The sequence below is a fragment of the Fukomys damarensis genome, unplaced genomic scaffold, assembly GCF_012274545.1.
Source record: "Fukomys damarensis isolate Sample0158 unplaced genomic scaffold, DMR_v1.0_HiC HiC_scaffold_11, whole genome shotgun sequence".
In the NCBI taxonomy this organism is placed as follows: Eukaryota; Metazoa; Chordata; class Mammalia; order Rodentia; family Bathyergidae; genus Fukomys; species Fukomys damarensis.
In genome coordinates this window covers 13,527,051-13,545,953 of record NW_022900923.1, presented here as the reverse complement: position 1 = coordinate 13,545,953, position 18,903 = coordinate 13,527,051, and the positions used below count along the sequence as shown (strand labels likewise).

The following is an 18,903-nucleotide window of genomic DNA, read 5'->3' as shown; positions in this document are numbered from 1 at the left end:
TCGATCCAGTGATTCCTCAGGTTTTCCAGACATTTAAAAGTAATGAACATGTTCCCTGCATTCAAAACCACCCAGTCTTGAAGAACCTGATGAATAAATATAACATCCAGTGTAATGAAATGTCAATTTATGCTGTAAAAAAGAAGCAAGCACAATAAGGGCTCAGGAAGAGGTGAGATTGATGAGCAGTGAGATTTAAAAATTTTTAAAAATTTTTGAAAACAGGCTGACTTTGCAGGACATGAGGGATTAAGAAACAATCTAGTCTTCCTCTGAGGTTTACTTGTTCCTCGTGTCTGAAAAGCCAAAGTTTCTGTGCAATTTGTCAACAGTGTTGTACCCAACTACGAATGCCAAATGATGTCAACACTAGGCTTTATGAACTTCTGAAACTCTGAACTCCGTCAGGACTTTGATCATCACTTCTCCCTCACCCTGTGCTGTTTTCATTGTTGCTTTTTCAATCTCATGTTTCCTTGAAGGCTCCTTCTCCAATCTGCAGCAACCTCCTCCACTTCACTTCCTGCCTCCACCCAGGAGGGTCATCTGGGCTTGTCGCCTCACCTTCTGCTCTCTTCAACCCATCTTTCAACCAGGATAGATGCTATAGCCCTTTCTGCCTTTCACAGGGGCTAAGGACTGCTAGAGGAAAGCATGAGCCATCCTGCTTGGCATCCTTACAAACCCAGGCCTGCACACTCAGCGGGCTCCCCGTGTCTTCTATCCATCCGGTGTGGGTCCTTCCCTTTCCTTGCAAGTCTTCCACAATGTCATTATCCTTCTCAGCCTCTCTTCCTCTCCTTCTGAGCACATGGAATTGCTCTTGATTTCCAGAGATTGACTCTGTGTCTTGTCCTCTTTTAAAGTCTAGTCCTCCCACCTACCGGTTCAACTACAAACATCTCTGCTTCCTTTCTTCCTTCCTCCCTTGGAAGAAAATCTTTGCATCTGACACCCCCATCTCCTCCTGTCTTGGCCAGGACTACACTCCACTTGTCTCTTCCTTTTCTATCTTTTTAACATTTATATCTTTTTAGGATTTCATCCTCTGAATTTCCTCTTCCTCACCATTAGTGAGGTCCCAGGTCAAAGATCGCTTTCTCCAATCCTGAGACCTAAGAGATTCTGCACAGACTCTAATTTATTTCCCTCAGGGCGTGTCCTGTTATATGATTGATTCTGCTCTGCTGTCTTCCTCACCAGCATGGTAGCTCCACAAAGTCAGAAACTGTCTTTCTCTTCACTGTTTGGCCATACTTAGAATAATTCTTAGCACATAATAGATGCTCAGTAAGTATCTGTGGAATGACTGAATGAACTTCTGAGCATGTTCGGCTCCTACTCATTCTAATGGAAATGGGACACACACTAAAAGGTTTAAAAAATATTTTTCCTCTATCTTAGAGACTAAGTTCTGGGAGAGCAATAGTTGTATAACTTGGTGAATGCTTTCAATAGTGCAAATGCTTGATGCATATTTCTGAATAAAACTGGATATTAGGATTTTTTTCCCCTGCTGACATGTTATATAATACATGGGGCTTTTGATACTTGATTTTCTTTTTTTTTACCACCCAGTTTTATGTCAATGGTCTGGTGACACTTGAACTTTTCCATATTTCTTTTTTAATATTTGCTTAAAAATCCAAGAGAAGGCAATTCAGAAATGCATTATAAAATCTCATTACTTCCCGAACTAAAGGTAAGTAAAACACCATGTTGGGTTCACAGTGCATATTCATTAACTTATATTTGGTTAATTTTTGCTGTTTTTTTTAAAGTTCATCATTGTTAGAGTATCTAAAATAAGAAACACAGTAGAAACCATTTTATTTTTTAATTTAATTTAATTTTATTGGCTGGGAATTAAACCAGGGCCTCATGTATGCTGAACACACACTCTACCACTGAGCTGCATGCCCATCCCTGGCAATATTTATTAATTAGAGGAATATACTGACTCATTACAATATTCCTCTATTTCTAGGAAAACTATTTTGTCATAAAGCCCATGGATCACTGCCTTTTGTGTGTGTGTGTGGTGCCTCTGCCTGACCAGCTCTGCAGAGAAGACATCCTCCTGGGAGATGATGGTGGTTTTGTGAGCAGATTCACTGTAAATAGTGATGACTTTGGACTAAAGCAGGCAAAAATCAAAAGGAAATTGCAAAATCAGGTCTTAGACTCAAAGAACTTTAAAAGGTAAGGGTACTTTAGGAATGGCCCACTTTCTTTAATAATTATGGTCATTGTTTCTTTCATGTTATATATGGTGGAAACAAGAGGCCAGATCATATGCTGGAGATCTGAGATTCAAAGTTGAACAGGAAATGTTCCTTGTCTCAAGGAACTTCCAGTATAAGAGGGAAGATGGACAGGAAAATTAGCAACTGAAACTCCCTTTTAGAAAGTGCTATTGGCAAATAAAACCTCCACATACTTGAATAGATTGAAGAGTTTAAAAAATTAAGTAATGAAAGATCTATACATATGACTATTTCTTAGCACTTAAATATTGAAGATTCTAAATATAGAAGCAATGGATGCAGAATTCAAAGAAATTTTGATAGATTTGATTACATACTAAGTAAAACCTTGGACATCAAGATATCCATTTAAAAAGTAAATAACAAACTGAAATAAATGCCTGCCACAAATATTACAGACAGTTGGTTGATGTTCTTTTATAGATCTGAGAATTGAATTAAAAAGCAATAACTCCCCAAGGGAATAATAAACAAAGGCCATGAACAGATAATTCACACACATGTACCAATAGTACAAATAAATGGTCAGTAAACATTCCAAAGTGATCACCAGACAAAAATGCTAAGAGTATCACCAACTGACAAGATAATGGTTGTGATGGTCTTCTTTACAACTGCAACACCTTCAGAGTTCTTTAAGCTAAGGTATATATTACTTTTCTTAGTAGAAAAACATACATTTTATATTAAATTGCATTTTCCTATTAACCAAGAGAATACAACTTTAAATAAGATACCATTTTTCACCTTTAAAACTGGAAAAGATTACAAATAGGAAGACACTGTGAGATGGGCATTCTGACGCACAGGTGGTGGTAAGAGAGTGAGTCAGATGAACCTTTCCAGAAAGCAGGTGGCGAAGATGCATAAAGCATAAATGTTATGCTTTGGTATCTGGGTCCCTCTGTATCCCAAAGTACAAGTATGGTTATAACAGCTTTATTGCTAATGATAAATTATCTAGTGCCCAACAGTAAGGGAGTAATTAATTTAAATGATTAATCATTTACATAAGTAGTTCAGATATATAAGCATGTTATAAATTCTATAGGTGAACATTTATATATTTATAAATATGCAATGCACATGTAATATATTTATATACATGTTTCTTACCTGCCTCCTGAGCACAGTAGGCAGCATGAAAATCTCATAAAATACAGATTTTAAATGTTCCTGAAAAGTATTTATGGTGTCAAGAATGTTCAGTAATCTGACTGCAGCCATATTAAATAGTGTCATGTACCCATTAAATTATATTTTGAAATAAATAAATAGCATGGAAAATTTTTATGATATACTAAGAAAAAATTATGTTTCTATGTGCACACAAATCCACTTTTATAAACACACACACACACACACATATATGTGTGTGTGTGTGTGTGTGTGTGTGTGTGTGTGTTTTAGAAACAGTATTCACTATTACGTGTTTCTGTGTCTAACATGACACCCCACTTTTCTTCATTCCTAGTGTTAAAAGGAAGCTGCACAATGACTGGGTTATGAAAGTTAGATACATCCCATCCCTGAATTGCTTTGGATCCTGCTCCTTAGACAGTGTTCATTCATTAGTTTTTGAATCCTTGAAGAGACTTGAGGACAATTTGTAAGTACAACAGTCTACCGTCATGAACATTTTGTGACTTTCAGAATTTTATAGTAAGCCTTGGAAATTTTAAACTGCTTTCCAGAAAAGTCAGATGCTAAGTACTAACTATTCCAATTGCTTCACAAGGTTAATTGGCTCTTCAGAAGAAAATTGAAGTCACTCATGAAAATGTCAATATGAGGTGTCCTCCTCATACCAAATTTATTCAGTTTTTGTTCTTATAATCTACTGGAATAAATCAGTACGGCTATATTCATGTTTATTCTAAATATTGTCCTGTTGGTCAAACTTTGTAGTTTTTAAATCATTGCTTTGACTATCCTGTGAAGATGGTCTGTGTGTAGCACAATCATGTTTTATAGAAAGATAAGTTTGAATCATGTTCTAATTCACTTTCACTTTGGTTGAATTTTTATTAACAACTAGAAAACAGCTCTTACATACTAATTTTTAGTTTAAAAATTAAGATATACACTATAATAAGTTAACTTCAAAAACATTGTGCAAAGTTATAGAAGAATGATAAAAAATGCTGTATGTTGTGTGAATCCATTTTTATTATATGTCCAAAAGGATGAATTTATAGAAACAGAAAATGGGCCATCAGTTGCCTAGGGTTAGTGTTACGTGCAGAATCCCAAATGAGCACAAGGAAACTTTCTACAGTGATGCAATTTATGACTCCAAAACTAATTGCAGTGATTATTGCCTCTGTGTACCAGTAAATTACCCACATATAAGTTGTTATTTTTATGGTATGTAACTTATACCTCAACGAAGATATCTTAGAAAAATACACTGAGACTTCTGATTTCCAATCTGATGCATGAGAAGCTTGGAAATTCTCACTCCCTTCTAACAACAAGCAAGAAAATGAACAAACTGAAGTCAACAATTCTTCTTCTATCTGTTGGCTAAATAAGGTCACAGGGAAATTTTGCTGCTTTCAATGTAGGGAGAGAGGGAGGCAGATACTGAGAATCACCATTTATTAGAGCAGAAATCCATGAACAGAAGCCCCGCGGAAAAAAAAATAATCAGTAGAAAAACCTAAACTGTCATTGACAAGTTCCTGGGTACTCGGCATGGACAATCCTGAGAGTCAAAAATTTGAAGCCCAGCATAGTGACACACTCACAATTCCAGCGCTCTGAGAGCCTAAGACAGGATTGGGAATTAAAGCTCAGTATGAACAATGCACCAATTTAACAAGACCCTGTCTCAAAGAAAAGAAAAACGCCTGGAGATGAAGCTTGGTGTAAAGGCATGGGATTCAGTCCACAGTACTGAAAAACAAAGAACTTGAGAGTCCGCACATTTTTGTGGCTTTCACATCTAGGAACTCAACCAGATTTTCACAACAAATATTAGAGAAAAATCTCACACTTTTGACAAGGAGAGGAGAAAAGGAACAATTTTGAGATACACTAGAGCATTCTGTTCTTAACAAGGCCTGCCCACCAGAGAAACTATGTTCCCAGAGGCTGAACTATTGGATTTTTTAAAGATGAGCCAACCTGAAGGGAAGGAAATACTCAATTCCAGCCTACTCTAGCCATCCAGTCCCAACTAAGGGTAAAAATGAGGAGCATTTCTAAAATTCACAATTCAGAGGCACAGGCTTATTGAAAAACTGGGACCTAATCATAGGTCTGTTGGGCACAATGAATACCTCCCCAGACCTCGCCCTCACATTACTAACGGCCTATTTGCAACAGTTCCTTTTACCTAGTACATCATGCCTATCAGGAAAATACTCAACACCAAACTAGAAGGCAAAACAAAAGCAAAAACCAACTACAGATTAAAGAGAGAGCAAACACCAGCACAAGACTTAGATGTAGCAGGGATGCTGGAATTATCAGACAGGAAATTTATTTTCTTTTGAGAATTAATATGCTAAGGGCTGGGACAGATAAAGCAGAGACCAACATGAAAAAATAGATGTATACGATATAAGGAGACAGATGGAAATTCTACAAGAGAATCAGAAGGAATTTCTAGAGATCTAAACACTTCACAACGATGAAGAGTGCCTTTGATGGGCTTAGAAAATTGAATAATATTGGGGAAAGCATCTATGAGCTCGTGAATGTGTCAGTAGAAACTTCTAAAACAGAGAAGTTTAGCAGAACAAAAGGATATCCAAAAACTGTGGAACAACTACAAGGGATATAACATGTAATGGAACTCGCACAGAAGAAAGTGAGAAAAGAATTACTTGAAGCAAAAATTACAGAGAAGTTTTCCAAATTAATATCAGACACAAAACCACAAACTCAAACATCTATAAGAGCATCAAGAATAAATGCTAAACACATACATACAACCTGTGCCCCCAAACAAAACATACCTAAGCATGTCATTTTCAAACTGCAGAAAATAAAAAATCTCAAAGGAAGACAAGGAAAAATATCTTATCTACAGATAAAAAGGAGTAAGAATTATATCTTATTTCTACAAGCAAGAAAGTAATGTGAAATATTTAGCATTGAGGGGAGAATAAAAAGCAACCAGCCTAGAATTCTGTATCCGGCAAAATTACTCTTCAGAAGAAGAAATACATTTTCTCAGACAAACAAATAAATGAAGAATTTGTAAAATGTTCAACATCTCTGGCCATTAGAAAAATGCAAGTTTAAACTTGCAGGAAATAGTAAGAGGAGTTCTTAAAAGAGAAGAAAAATGACATAAATAACAAATGTGTATTTAGATTAAAAAGGAAAAGCATCAAAGAAAAAAGTGAAAGTAAAATAATTAATTTTTCTTATTCTTAACTGCTCTACAGGTAACAGTTCAAAATAATATCACGGATGTCTTTAATCAGGTTTGCATATGTCTATGTATGCTTATGCATAAGTAAAATAATTATGAAAGCAATAAACAAGGGACTGGAGGATAGAATTATTACCTTGATTTTATAAGGCACTTGGATTACTAGTGAAGTTGTATAGTGTTATTGAAAAATGGATTCAGGCCAGGGATTTAGCTCAGCGGTTCCGTGGCCTGCCTTGCAAGTGCAAGGACCCAAGTTCAATCCCCGGTACAAAAAAAAAACTTTCAACACATAACCGCAAAGCAGCATTGTGAAAATACATGCAAGTATTATATACCCTAGTCATCACATAGTCAACTTCAACATCTAAATAAACAGCTTTCATGTCCAAGGTATGCAAATCTAAAACCATGATTTTACCCAGGGAAATACTTCCAGTAAATTGAGGAGGTTAATTATAATAGATAATGTGGCAACTAGAAACCAGTAATAATCACCTCGTTTAGCTTTAATCTAGAGACAAATCAATTACTCAACAAATATTTATTATTATATTTACATCATTACCTTACCTTTAAATGCTCAAAAGTCTAAGTAGGAAAATAAGAATTATATTTACAAACAACATCAATGTTATGCCAGAGCCAGCTCATACGAGTTCATATATGAGAATTAATTTCAGGAATTTGACCAGTCTGTTGTTAAACACTACAATTACTACTAAAAATATGTTATATAAATTTGCAATTCAATTATATAAAAAAACAAAGGCAATAAATACTCAAACCCATCACTTCTTTATTTTACTATCATTTACTATCACTTATTTTCTGAAGGTTTCTCATATTGCTAGAACATATAAATCTTATATAATGGTACAGGGCTATATATCTTTTCCCAATTCCATGTTTAAAGACATCACCTTGGGAGTTTGGAATTGGCCAAGGGAGGAATGATGCCAATGCTAACATTATAAAACAGATCAAGAGATTTTTCTCTACAATATGGACAAGTCCTAGCTCACAGAACCTAGAATTTATTTGTTCAGAAACTTCAAAATCTTTCTTCTGACCTCTGTGCCTGTCCTTATCAGTTCTTGAAGACCCTAAATCCCAATACACCTTACTCAGTGACCTCAAAGTCTGACACTTTGGCCTCTTTTTTATCTTGCATTTTATCAGTCTTTTCCTTGACCTTCCTTCCTCCCTACCCACCTGGACTCCAGTTTAGTCATCTGAGCTCTTGTCTCACCAGCATTCTTCTTTACCTTACATCCCTGTCTGTACACTGCATGAGTCAGCAAAATCTCATCCCTTCTGCTGAGCAGAGCCTGGACCCTAGATTCCTGGCCCTTTTACACACTTTTGAGCTGCTTCCTTTCCCATTCTCTCAGTGACTATTCAAAATATAAACTCCTTCTACCCTCCCCTGATGTCCTGTTTTCCTATGTATCGCAAAATTCTAAAGACTCAAGGAAATTTCTCAAACGCCCTGCGCCTTTCAAAATTAACTATGATCATTCCAGCTTTACTTATTTTCTTTCTGCTACAGAGGTTGAAGTATCAAGTTCTCTTTAGTGACCTCGGGTTCTTCTGTCTTCTCCAGGATCTTGCTGTTTCGGTTTCTCCTACTTCCTCCTTATTTTCAATCTATAATGCTTAAGTCATTTTGAATCTGAGTAATCTTTTCTTTGGTCTACATTGGCCTTGTAAGGATTATGCTGCATCTTTTCTTTTCTGCACATCCTAACTTTTGGAAAGAGTATCTGAATTCATTCTCCCCACTTTTTTGACATCTGTAATTCTCTCTTGTAGAGCTTCTCTCTCTCTGCTATTCTGTGGAGTCAGAAAGCCTTGAGGCATTCCGCATTACTCATCTCAGGCATAAAGCCTAATCTCTTACCTTCTCTCACCCTTGAATATATGTTTTCTGTAACATTTTGCATTTTGCTTGGCTATATCATAATCCATCCATAACCCCACCTGGAAGCTTGGCAACCTCACATGACTCTCTTTCCCTCGGTCTCTACAAACTATCAATCATCAGTTTGTCTGCACTGCCTTACAAATACTCATTGAATCTATCTTCCTTATTTCTATCCTTCCCATTCTCCGGGATTTTATCTCCAGTTAGGCTGTTGCCTCGATTTTGTTCCCGTCAAAGCTACTGTCCATGAATCTTCTGCCATGTTGGAAATGTTCTGGCATGCTGAAAATGACAACCAGCATCTCGTTTCTCCACTCCCTTTTCACACTTCATGGTCTGGCCCCTGTACACTCCTCCACCTTGTCTCTTCACTGCTCGCTGCTCAGTTTTCTGTAACTCTGAACTTTTCAATGATATCTAGTTCCCTAGTCTTGAGACTTTGTACATATTTAGGGCCTGACGTATCATCCTCATTCTCTTCTCCCCTTCTCCACCCTCCGTGGTCCTTTAAGGATGAGGTAATACCTACTCCAGTGAATTTCTCTGACCCTTCCCACCAACTCTCTTTCAAGACTGAATTAGGAGTTCCTTTCATACCTCAGAGTTTATATTTAGTACATTTTAATGATGTTGTATTTGCAAGACACCAAGATTATTTATTAATATATACAACATTCTCTTTCTGACTGTTCCAAAGTTGAATAAGACTACATAGATATCTCCAGAAGAAGCTCCAAAGCAGTAATGTGAATATACGTAGGTTTAGCAAATTCTTATTAATGAGTTACTATGTTTGAATCATTGCACGAGGTGCTAGAATATTAAAGGTAAGACTAGGTCTTGTATCTTGAGTCTAATAAGTGAGATAACAAATACACGATTTCCAAAGAGAGTGATAAGCACCATGATGTACATGTAAGAAAGGCATATGGCAGCAGGAGAGAATGCTGAAAGCATCTTAAGGTAGGGCTGTAGGGAAAGAAAAGCTGGGGAAGGCTTCCTAAAGGAGATGTCATGCATGCTGAGTTCTGAAGAACGGATGTGAGTTAGCTGGGTAAAATGATTGTGTGAGAGTGAAATAGACAAATGGATACATTAAAGAGTGGCATTTGCAAAGTATGGAAGTTCTAGAAGACAAGTAGTTCTAGAAACTGTTAAGTGGTTTGAACATATTGGTGTATCAAGGGAAGAAGAGTTGGGAAAGATGAGGCTAAACAAGCCAAACATGAAAAGATTTGTATGACATACTAAAATGTTGGGATTTTAATCTGGAGTGTATAGGAAGCCATAGAATATTTTAAACAGGAAAGTGATGAAAATATGTCCTTTGATAGATCAGTCTAGCAGCAAATTAGAGACTAGATTGAGGAAATTCAAGCAGAAAAGGAGACCAATTAAGAAGATATGGCAGTACTTTGGAGGAGAAGTGATGAGGGTTTGAACTTAACCAATGGTAATAGGAATGCAGAGAGGACAGGTTCTTGTATAAGTTACAAGAATTGATGAACTAGTGGGTGAGAGGAATAAACGAGAGGGATTTGTTTTGCTTTTTATATTCTCAACCATATTTACTGCATACTTATTACAAACCCTAAAAAAACTGTTCCAAGTAGTGATAGAATGGTATACAGCAGACATCTCTGTTTTCATCAAGCTCCCATAGGAGAAATAGATAATAAACCCTTAGGTAAATAACATACATTTAAGTGAGTATATGACGGAAATTATGTAAGGTTAGTGTCACAGATGGAGAATGATGGGAGGCAATATTTTAGATATGATGGTCAGGAAAGCCTGATATAAGGACATTGTTTTTGAGCAAAGACCTGCATGAGGTGACCATTTCCTCATACAACCATCTAGGAAAAGGACAGGTGCCTGCCAGGCTTCTAGTTGTTACTTAGTAAGACTATGCAAGAATAGATTCGGTGATTTTTCTACCAATTATGTATTGGACACATGGTCTTGGATATGTTGCTTAAGTTATATGGACTTCAGTAACATCATTTATGAATGGAAATAGTCTTAACTTTCTTACCACACAGGATTTTTGTAGTTAGCAAATATGCTAAGGAGTGATGATGCTTTAAAAACTATAAAATGATGTAGCAATTTACTCTCCTTTATGAAGGGTGGATTTTTAAAGACTTTGATTTCCATGTATTGCCAAACTCCATATTAATAATAAAAACTGCAACATTGAAGGAAAGAAAAGGAATTACATTTTCCTTTGGGAACAGATAATGGTGCCAGTATTTCCTTTTTCCAAGTGTTGGGATCTGACTGCCAGTCAAGTTGTGAATTTTTCTGGGTTGTTTTAAATGAGGTAGATATGTTTGATTTTCTTTTTTTGTAAGCCTCACTCAGTCCAGATAACTTCTTTTTGTCAGAAAAAATAAGTATGCCCTGCAACTAGCACAATTAGGCCAATTGGATTTCTTTTCTGGTGAGGAAATTTCAAGGGCAGAGTTGAGCTAATCACATATCTCACACTCTCTCTCTTCTTTTATTTTTATCCTTGCACTACCTTCCATTCACACAAGTGTGCGCGTGCACGCACACACACACACACACACACAGAGGCAACCAATCTATTGGGTTTAATGCATATTTTTGTTTGTTTCTTCAAAATGCATGTTTGACTGTATTTTTAATTTATGTAATGATGTTGTAAAGAATTTAAATTCCTACGCTTTGCATTGTTCTATAGGTTTAGTACTCAGTAGTTACAAATACTTGAATTACCTAGAAGTTTTCATTTTCTACCCAGAGCGTTCTGGTCTTCACTCCAGAGAACATCTATTTTGCAACAGTCAGGAGCTTATCTTTTGAGACAAAATCTTGGCTTCCTAGCTCTTCGAATTTAGTTGGTGATAGAATCAGCTGACAGTCAGAAACTGTGAGTTAAAAATACTCAGACAACCTCAGCAAATAGAGATCATTGATCTGTTCAGACCCTGGCTCAGCTTCTCAGCTACCTCCTCACTTGGACCACTCTCCTGCTAAATCTAAAGGCTAAAGAGGTTTCTCAAGTGATCTAGTGTTATCGTGCTTTTCCTGAAGCATCCCAGCCATTGGAGAGTCAGCTCAATAGAGTGCCAGTTGGGTTCCCTCCATTCCCAGATTCAATATCTTCCTATTTCTGCATTTTTCTATAATGAGTCTTAAGTTGGGCCGGATGAAACTGCACTTATACAAACACATAATTGGCCAGCTTTTAAAATAGGAACCAGCACAGCTCCAAAAAAGGCAGGAAACAAATTTTTCTCATAAAATTTATATTTCAGAAGTGATTACCATTCTGGTGATAATTTTGTATGGAAATCTCAGCTTTGGAGTTTTGTACCAGCGGGAAAATGAACATCTGTAATTAATTACGCATGTAGAATATGTACAGGCCTGTTGTCACATAGAAACTAAATATTGAACCCTTTTATAGCTGGATAGTTTTCAAGAGATAAACAACTAAGTTACATTACGCTGCACTCACTAGTTCCCCATCCTCCACACAGGTTATTATATTGAAAGGGGAATAGTACTCTTCTGTAAGATTGCTGTGAAGTTAGATAGACTGGTTAATAAGATCTCTGTGACCACTGAACATGTGACTATCAGCTCTTTTTAGCTTCAATTTTTCCATTTGTGAATGGGAATGAATATACCTACCTTAGAGTCTTACAAAAATTACTTAACTCATGAAAAGTGCCTGGTTTCAAGCCTCGCAAAGATTCTACTCAATATGTATTAGTCACTTTGCTAAGAACTAACAAATAGACTGAAAAGTTTTAGGAAAAACAAAAAACAGAAATTGAATTCTGAAGAGATGAAGTAGAACCGTCATAGGCCTGAATGGTCTGGGCTTCGTGTTCTGACATCGTATGAAATGATTAACCAAAAATGGCCTCACGATCAGTTTCTATAAAATCAGCAAACTAAGAATGGTTTTTAAAATCAGATGCCCCAAATATAAAGACCCAATTCAAAAATGGGCATTTGAAATGAACAGACATTTCTCAGACAAACAAGTAAAAGCCTCAAATAAATATATGAAAAAATGTTCCACATCACTGGTCATTCGAGAGATGCAGATGAAAACAACACTGAGATTCCACCTCACCCCAGAAAGAATGACTGCTATCAAGAAGTCAACCAATAACAAATGTTGGCAGGGTTGTGGGGAGAAAGGAACCCTTCTCCAGTTTTGGTGGGAGTGCAGATTGGTGCAACCACTGTGGAAATCAATGTGGAGATACCTCAAAGAACTAGGATTAGAGGTTCCATTTGACCCAACTATCCCTTTCCTGGGTATCTTTCCAAAAGAATTAAAAGAATCATTCCACCGTGATATATACTCACCCATGTTTATAGAGGCACAATTTGTAATAGCTAAAACTTGGAAACAACCCAAATGCCCATCACCTTGAGACTGGATAAAGAAGATGTGGTTCTTCTATAAAATGGAGTACTACTCACCCATAAAGAATGAGAAACTAGAGACATTCATAGCTAAATGGATGCACATTGAGGCGATACTCTTAAGTGAAATAAATAGGGCACACTTGAGTAAGTGCCAAATAATTTCTCTGGTGTGTAAATAAGGTTCAAATGGTATAATTGATAGTGTGAAATAGGAAGAAAATGGCTAAAGGGGAGTGGGAAAGGAAATAAGAGAAAAGAAAAATGTGAAAAGGGGAAAAATGGAAGCAAAGTCTTTGTAAATAGGGAAGGGTGAAGAGGATGAAGGGAGGTCAGGGGTATGGGGAGAAAACAAGAACCAAGTTATATCATGTAAAGGTACAAGATCTCAATGATGAATGCAACTGTATTGTTTGCTTTAAATATACCAGTAAACTAAATGGGGAAAAAAGAATGGTTTTTATATTTTTAGGTATGTGTTAGTTCATTTTCATTTACTGAAATAAATACCTGATAAATCGATGTTAAAAGAAAATGTTTTCTTTTGGCTCAGTGTTTTGAGTCTATGATTAGTTGGCCTTGTTGCCTTTGGTCCTGTGGCCGGGCGGCACATTGAGAGGGGGAGGTACATGGCAGAGCAAACTATTCCCCTCATAACAGCTAGAAAGCAAAGAGAGGTAGAAAAGGGGGCCGGGGTCCCACAATCCCCTTCAAGGACACGTCCCCAGTGATCAGCCGATCTCCCACTAGGCTTAAGTTTCTACCATTTCCCAATAGCTCCATGGGCCGGGAAACAAACTTTTACCTCATAGACCTCTGGAGAACACTTACCCAAACCACAGCGTAAAGTAAGTAGATTCTGTGGGTCAGTGAGCCCTTAATCACTATTTACAATATTTTCTCTGGGAAAACGCATTTACAAGCAATTTAGAAATGAGCTTGCTGAATATTATTTATTTAGAAGTTGGAATTAGCATTCTAAAGAAAAATATATACCTTTTACATCTAATTTGTGTTTCTCAGGCCTGTCAGAGAGTTTGCCATGCCAAAAGGAGCAAATACGTTTTGCTACTGTGTAAAAGCAAATGTGATTGTCACTGGAGGTAAGAAAACAGTTACCATGACAGAAAGATTTTCTGCTTTGCAAACAGTACTCTCCTTGAATGTTACTGCCAGAAATAACCTGGTAGAGAATTTAAAGTTTTATATAAATCAAACCCGTCTGTCCCTTTCCTTGTGGCTTCTGGAATTGATGGCACACTTAGAAAAGCTTTCCTCAGCTCAAGAGTATGTGAAGTAAATTTTCCTGTATTTTACTCTTCGTTCTGTTGTTTTGTTTTACCTTTAGAGTTTTCACCCACCTAGAACTTATTTTTAGTTGTAAGAGCACATGTTCCCATGTAATACCTATGTTCGGGTTTTTTGGAGAGAAAGTTCAAACTTTTATCAAATACTCAGAAGGAGGCCATGCCCCAAATGGTGAAGAGCCAATGGCTTTGAGTCAATAGAAAGACCAAAGAGAAAATCCTGAAGACTATCAACCTTCGAGGGATAGTAAGTAAAGAATAGAGTAAGAATTAAGGATGTCTGCTTTTTGCTGAAAGATGAGACTATAAGAAGTTTTAGGAGAAGGGTAGAAAACTAAATAGGCTCTGACGTGCTGACACTCCCTCTGTAATACTAGAGATTCGATGTATTGTGATGGCTTTGAGCTTGGGCTTAGATCCACTTGCGAATTGTGTGATCAGGTTACTTCCTCTCTAAATCTTCAATCCCATCTGTAAGTGGACTTCATAATATTCTCACTCAGAAGGTCCTTATAAAAATTAGAGTAATTCAAATATACTTAATGCATGTCTTGCACATAGTAAGTGCCCTATATATGTTTGCTGATAATAACACAAGTGATGAAAAACATATTTCACGTAAGAATGTTTCAGATTAATGGAGATAATGTACCCCAGGCACATAGTAAGTTCTCAATAAGTATTAATCCAGTCTATTTGAAACACGTAAGTAAAACCACTTTGGTAGATATGAGGGAGGTGTTGGAATGAATAAATCTGTGACTACAGTTAGGAGGCTGCATGGGTATCATATGTGACAGGTTCGACTTACTATAAGAATCACAGAAAAAAGAAAAGAGCCAATCTCTGAAGATATTGGAGAAGGTAGTGAGGGTGTAGGTCCACAATAGAGGACAAGTTTAACCGGAGCAACACCCTGGGTTTGATGCTTAGCACCAGAAAAGAAAAATATGTTGCAAGTGAATGACAGAATAACATTGTGTTAACTAGCAAGGGAGGTGAACCAGCTCTGTGTTTGTAAGGTAAGGAAAGGGAAGAGCATCTGTTGTATTGTGAGTCACAAAGGAATTAGGAAGAGAATAGGGAATTTAGATGGAAAAGGGGCAAATAAAGGCCGTCACCTGTTGATTAACCGCTCAAAAATATATTCCTTTTGGTGATAGAAAAAGACCTGGTTGGAGATGACAAAAAAGGAGTCCTAAGGGACCTCAAGGACACCAGGACCACTTCACAGGAGATCAGGGCCACTGGCCTGAAAGATGTAGATAAACAAAATAGACACAGAATAAACACCAAGAAAATAGCCTGTATTGGAAATGAAACTAAATACAGAATGAGCAAAAAAGCTTTTGAAAAACAAGAACATTTAATTTTAAAAATCAATAAATGTACCACTTGGCAAGAGTTTAGAACAAAAATACTATTAAACGAGATAAGCTGTTAAATGGGCAAGTGCTGCATGCCCCTTCCATATTAGAGTTCTTTAAATTCCCTATCCCCCTACATACACAGTAGGCAGTGCGTGGTTTCCTACCTAGAGTAAGATGCCTGACCCCTGAAGTCCCTGTATTGCTAAGGATAAAGACAGCTATGTTCTTGCTTCAGGGATAGGCCATCTCCCCTGAAAATATAAAGCTGATTTGTTTCCAAGAACGCTGTGCAAAGTTTGTATTTAAATTTGTGCTCAGCTTTGGACCTTCTATAATACTTGACAATACCTTTTGATTCAAATGTCTAGCGAAAATAACATAGGAATCTACTATACAGCGAAAAAAATTAAAAATAAAAACAATGTACTAGAAGCCAGAAGAGCTAGGTTTAGTCATAGCCTGACTACTAATAAGCTCTATAATTTTCAACAATCATTTGAATTCTCCCAGCTGCTTATTTTCCTTATCTGCTAAAATGAGGAACTATATGCATTTCAAGATGCCTCTGACCTTATGATTACAGTTTTCAAAGAACTACCTGGTCATAGAGAAATACGGTGAAAAGGTCTTTTGCAAGGTCTGGAACTCGTTTGCTGATTCAGTGCTAGTCAACATATAGTTATAGCTCTGTACTCTCAGAAAAGTAAAGCATTAATGGGCACAGACTTTAAAAGTTCAATGAAGGAAATCTAGAAAAGAAAGGAAGGCATTTAGAATTAAGTCTGCAAAGTTATTACATGAGAGTCATGAGTTAGGTGGTGAACAGGTTTCCTGAAACTTAGTGGTAATGATTCTAAGTACAACAGGAACAAACAGCAATCCAAGTTTCTAAGCTGTGCCATAATCATCTAAAGAGCTCCCTGCTGAGGTCTTGAACACACGAAGGAACAAATGCTAGAACTGGATGTTTTAAGAAAAAAAAATGAGATGTCCATGCCCACATTCTTGATCCCCATGGACTCTTCCAGAGTTGATTATCTTGGCTAACCATTTGCAATGGAAATGGCAAAATTTCCTGCCCTGGACCACATGTTAGAAGAAGGTAGTGCTCCAGGATGAGATAAGGATGGATAGTATGGTGGAGATAAAACACCAAACATGGCTGCAACAGTTTTCCATTACTGTGACAAAATACCTGAGATAGTCAACTTAAGAGAAAGAAAGGCTTATCTTGACTCATTTCTGTTGCTTTGGCCCTGTGGTAGCACAGTCCATCAAGATGGGAGCTTGTGGGATGGAAGGGCTGTTCACTTCACAGCAGCCAGGAAGCAAAGACAGAGACACAGGAAGGAACAGAGTTCCAATATCACCTCCGAGAACATCTCCCCAGTGACCTAACTTTTCCCAAACAAAGCAGGGCCCACCTTTTAAAGATTCCACCCCCACCCAGTAGCACCACACGCTGGAGAACAAGCCTTTCAACATATGGCCCTTCTGGGGACATTCACATATCGAACTATAACAATGCCCACAACAAGAATCTGTCCACACACCACTGCATACCTTTTAGTTAGGTACAAATGTTAGCCTTCCGTTCTACTTCAGCCCAAACCACTCACATAAAACCTTTGGAAAAGCAGTGCTTAAATATATGGTCAGAGTGAGGTTTAATTTCTAAAATACAATTGTCACATGATGCTGTCATATTACTCTTAACCAGCTCTTTTGGAAAATCTTTGTTCTCCTACAAAAAGTAAAACTTTAAGAATATCAGGCTTTGCCACTGGGTGTGGTGGCGCACACCTGTAATCCCAGCACTCAGGAGGCAGGAGGATCGCTGTGAGTTTGAGACCAACCTGGGCTACATAGTTCCAGTTCAGTCTCAACTACATAGTGAGACCCTGTCTCAAAAAACAAAACAAAACAAAAAGAATATCAGGGGATTTTTTGTGTCTGTTTGTTTTCATTTTCTCATATTTATTCCTTTCCCGTCCTCTACTCCCTCCCACTTCCCCTTCCCCTTTGGGCCTTATCTTCCTATTTCACATTATCTATTCTACATTTTGATCCTTATTTGCACTTTCAGTTTCTCACACCAGAAAGAATAGCAGTTTTACTGTACTTTTGAATCTTAGTATTTTAATCATTTGGGGGAAAAATGTATTTTGCAAAGTTCTTGGATTTAAATTATCTCAGTGTTGTGGATTAAGTCATTTAACTCATTAAACCTCAGGGTTCATATTATAAAATCCTAACCTACAGCTTTGAAATATTATTAATTATAAGTTTTCAAGAAAGCAAGCATACATTTAGCAGTATGACTAACAAGCTACTAATACTTTCACCCTGCATAATTTATTAACTTGTCACAGTGATGGAGCCTCTATTAGTAGAAAATGCAAATTCTCAATAACTGAAAACACATTTTTCCCAGGAGAATACGCTTGTTGATTGGTGACTCAGTCAAGCTCATTGCCAAATGTATAGTATGTACCAGCTGGTGACACAAAATATACAATAAAAGCTGCTTTGCTAGGTATGCTTGAACGTGTTAAATGTGCCGGCACACTTAATGAACCTGAAAAAGCAGCTTTGGCAGGGAGGAAAAAAGGACAGGGTATATGCAAAAAAAAAAAAAAAAAAAAAAAAAAAAAAAAAAAAAAAAACCTTGCATGTTTTTTGGGCATTAGTTTGGTGACCATCAAGAGTATTACACTCAGGACTGTCTCCACAAGCTACTCATGTGAAAGGTTCAATGTATAAGAATAATTATATGCCATCCAAGATAACTTGGGAGCTCTGCAGGCATTTTTAAATTTTTCTTTCCACAACTATTTTCTATACAACGCTGTTAACTAGGCTCTATTAACCTTAAGCACATCAGATTATATTTCTGACCTTCTCAAGAATTCTGTTGTAGTAAGTGTTTGCAAAGGAAATAGACTTAATACAGAACACACAATTTATAGGATTATTTTATAATAGTCAACCGAAAAAGTCAAATGCAGAGGGGTGCAAGAGATCTGGCCACACACTAGAGACCCAAGGAATCCAGCCAAGGGCCTGGATCCCACAGTAATGTCCCTCACAAGTCCAGCCAAAGACCTAGAGACCAAGGCAATGTCCTCCAAGAGTCCAGCCAGAGGTCAGAGCCCATGGGAATGTATTATGCTTGTGTGTATCAAGGATCTGCACCAGGAAGACCCAAAGGTCACTGAGTAGGGAAGCT

At 37.2% G+C, this 18,903-nt stretch overlaps 1 protein-coding gene across 1 annotated transcript in view; it reads left to right on the top strand.

Moving 5' to 3' along the window:
* Positions 1 to 18,903, top strand: part of Wdr64 (WD repeat domain 64) — a 111,458-nt gene that overhangs the window by 23,884 nt on the left and 68,671 nt on the right. The window contains exons 7-9 of the mRNA XM_010642657.3: positions 1,988 to 2,202; positions 3,742 to 3,876; positions 14,021 to 14,100. Of these exons, the coding sequence (XP_010640959.1) occupies positions 1,988 to 2,202; positions 3,742 to 3,876; positions 14,021 to 14,100 (430 nt within the window). The remainder of the gene's footprint in view (positions 1 to 1,987; positions 2,203 to 3,741; positions 3,877 to 14,020; positions 14,101 to 18,903) is intronic.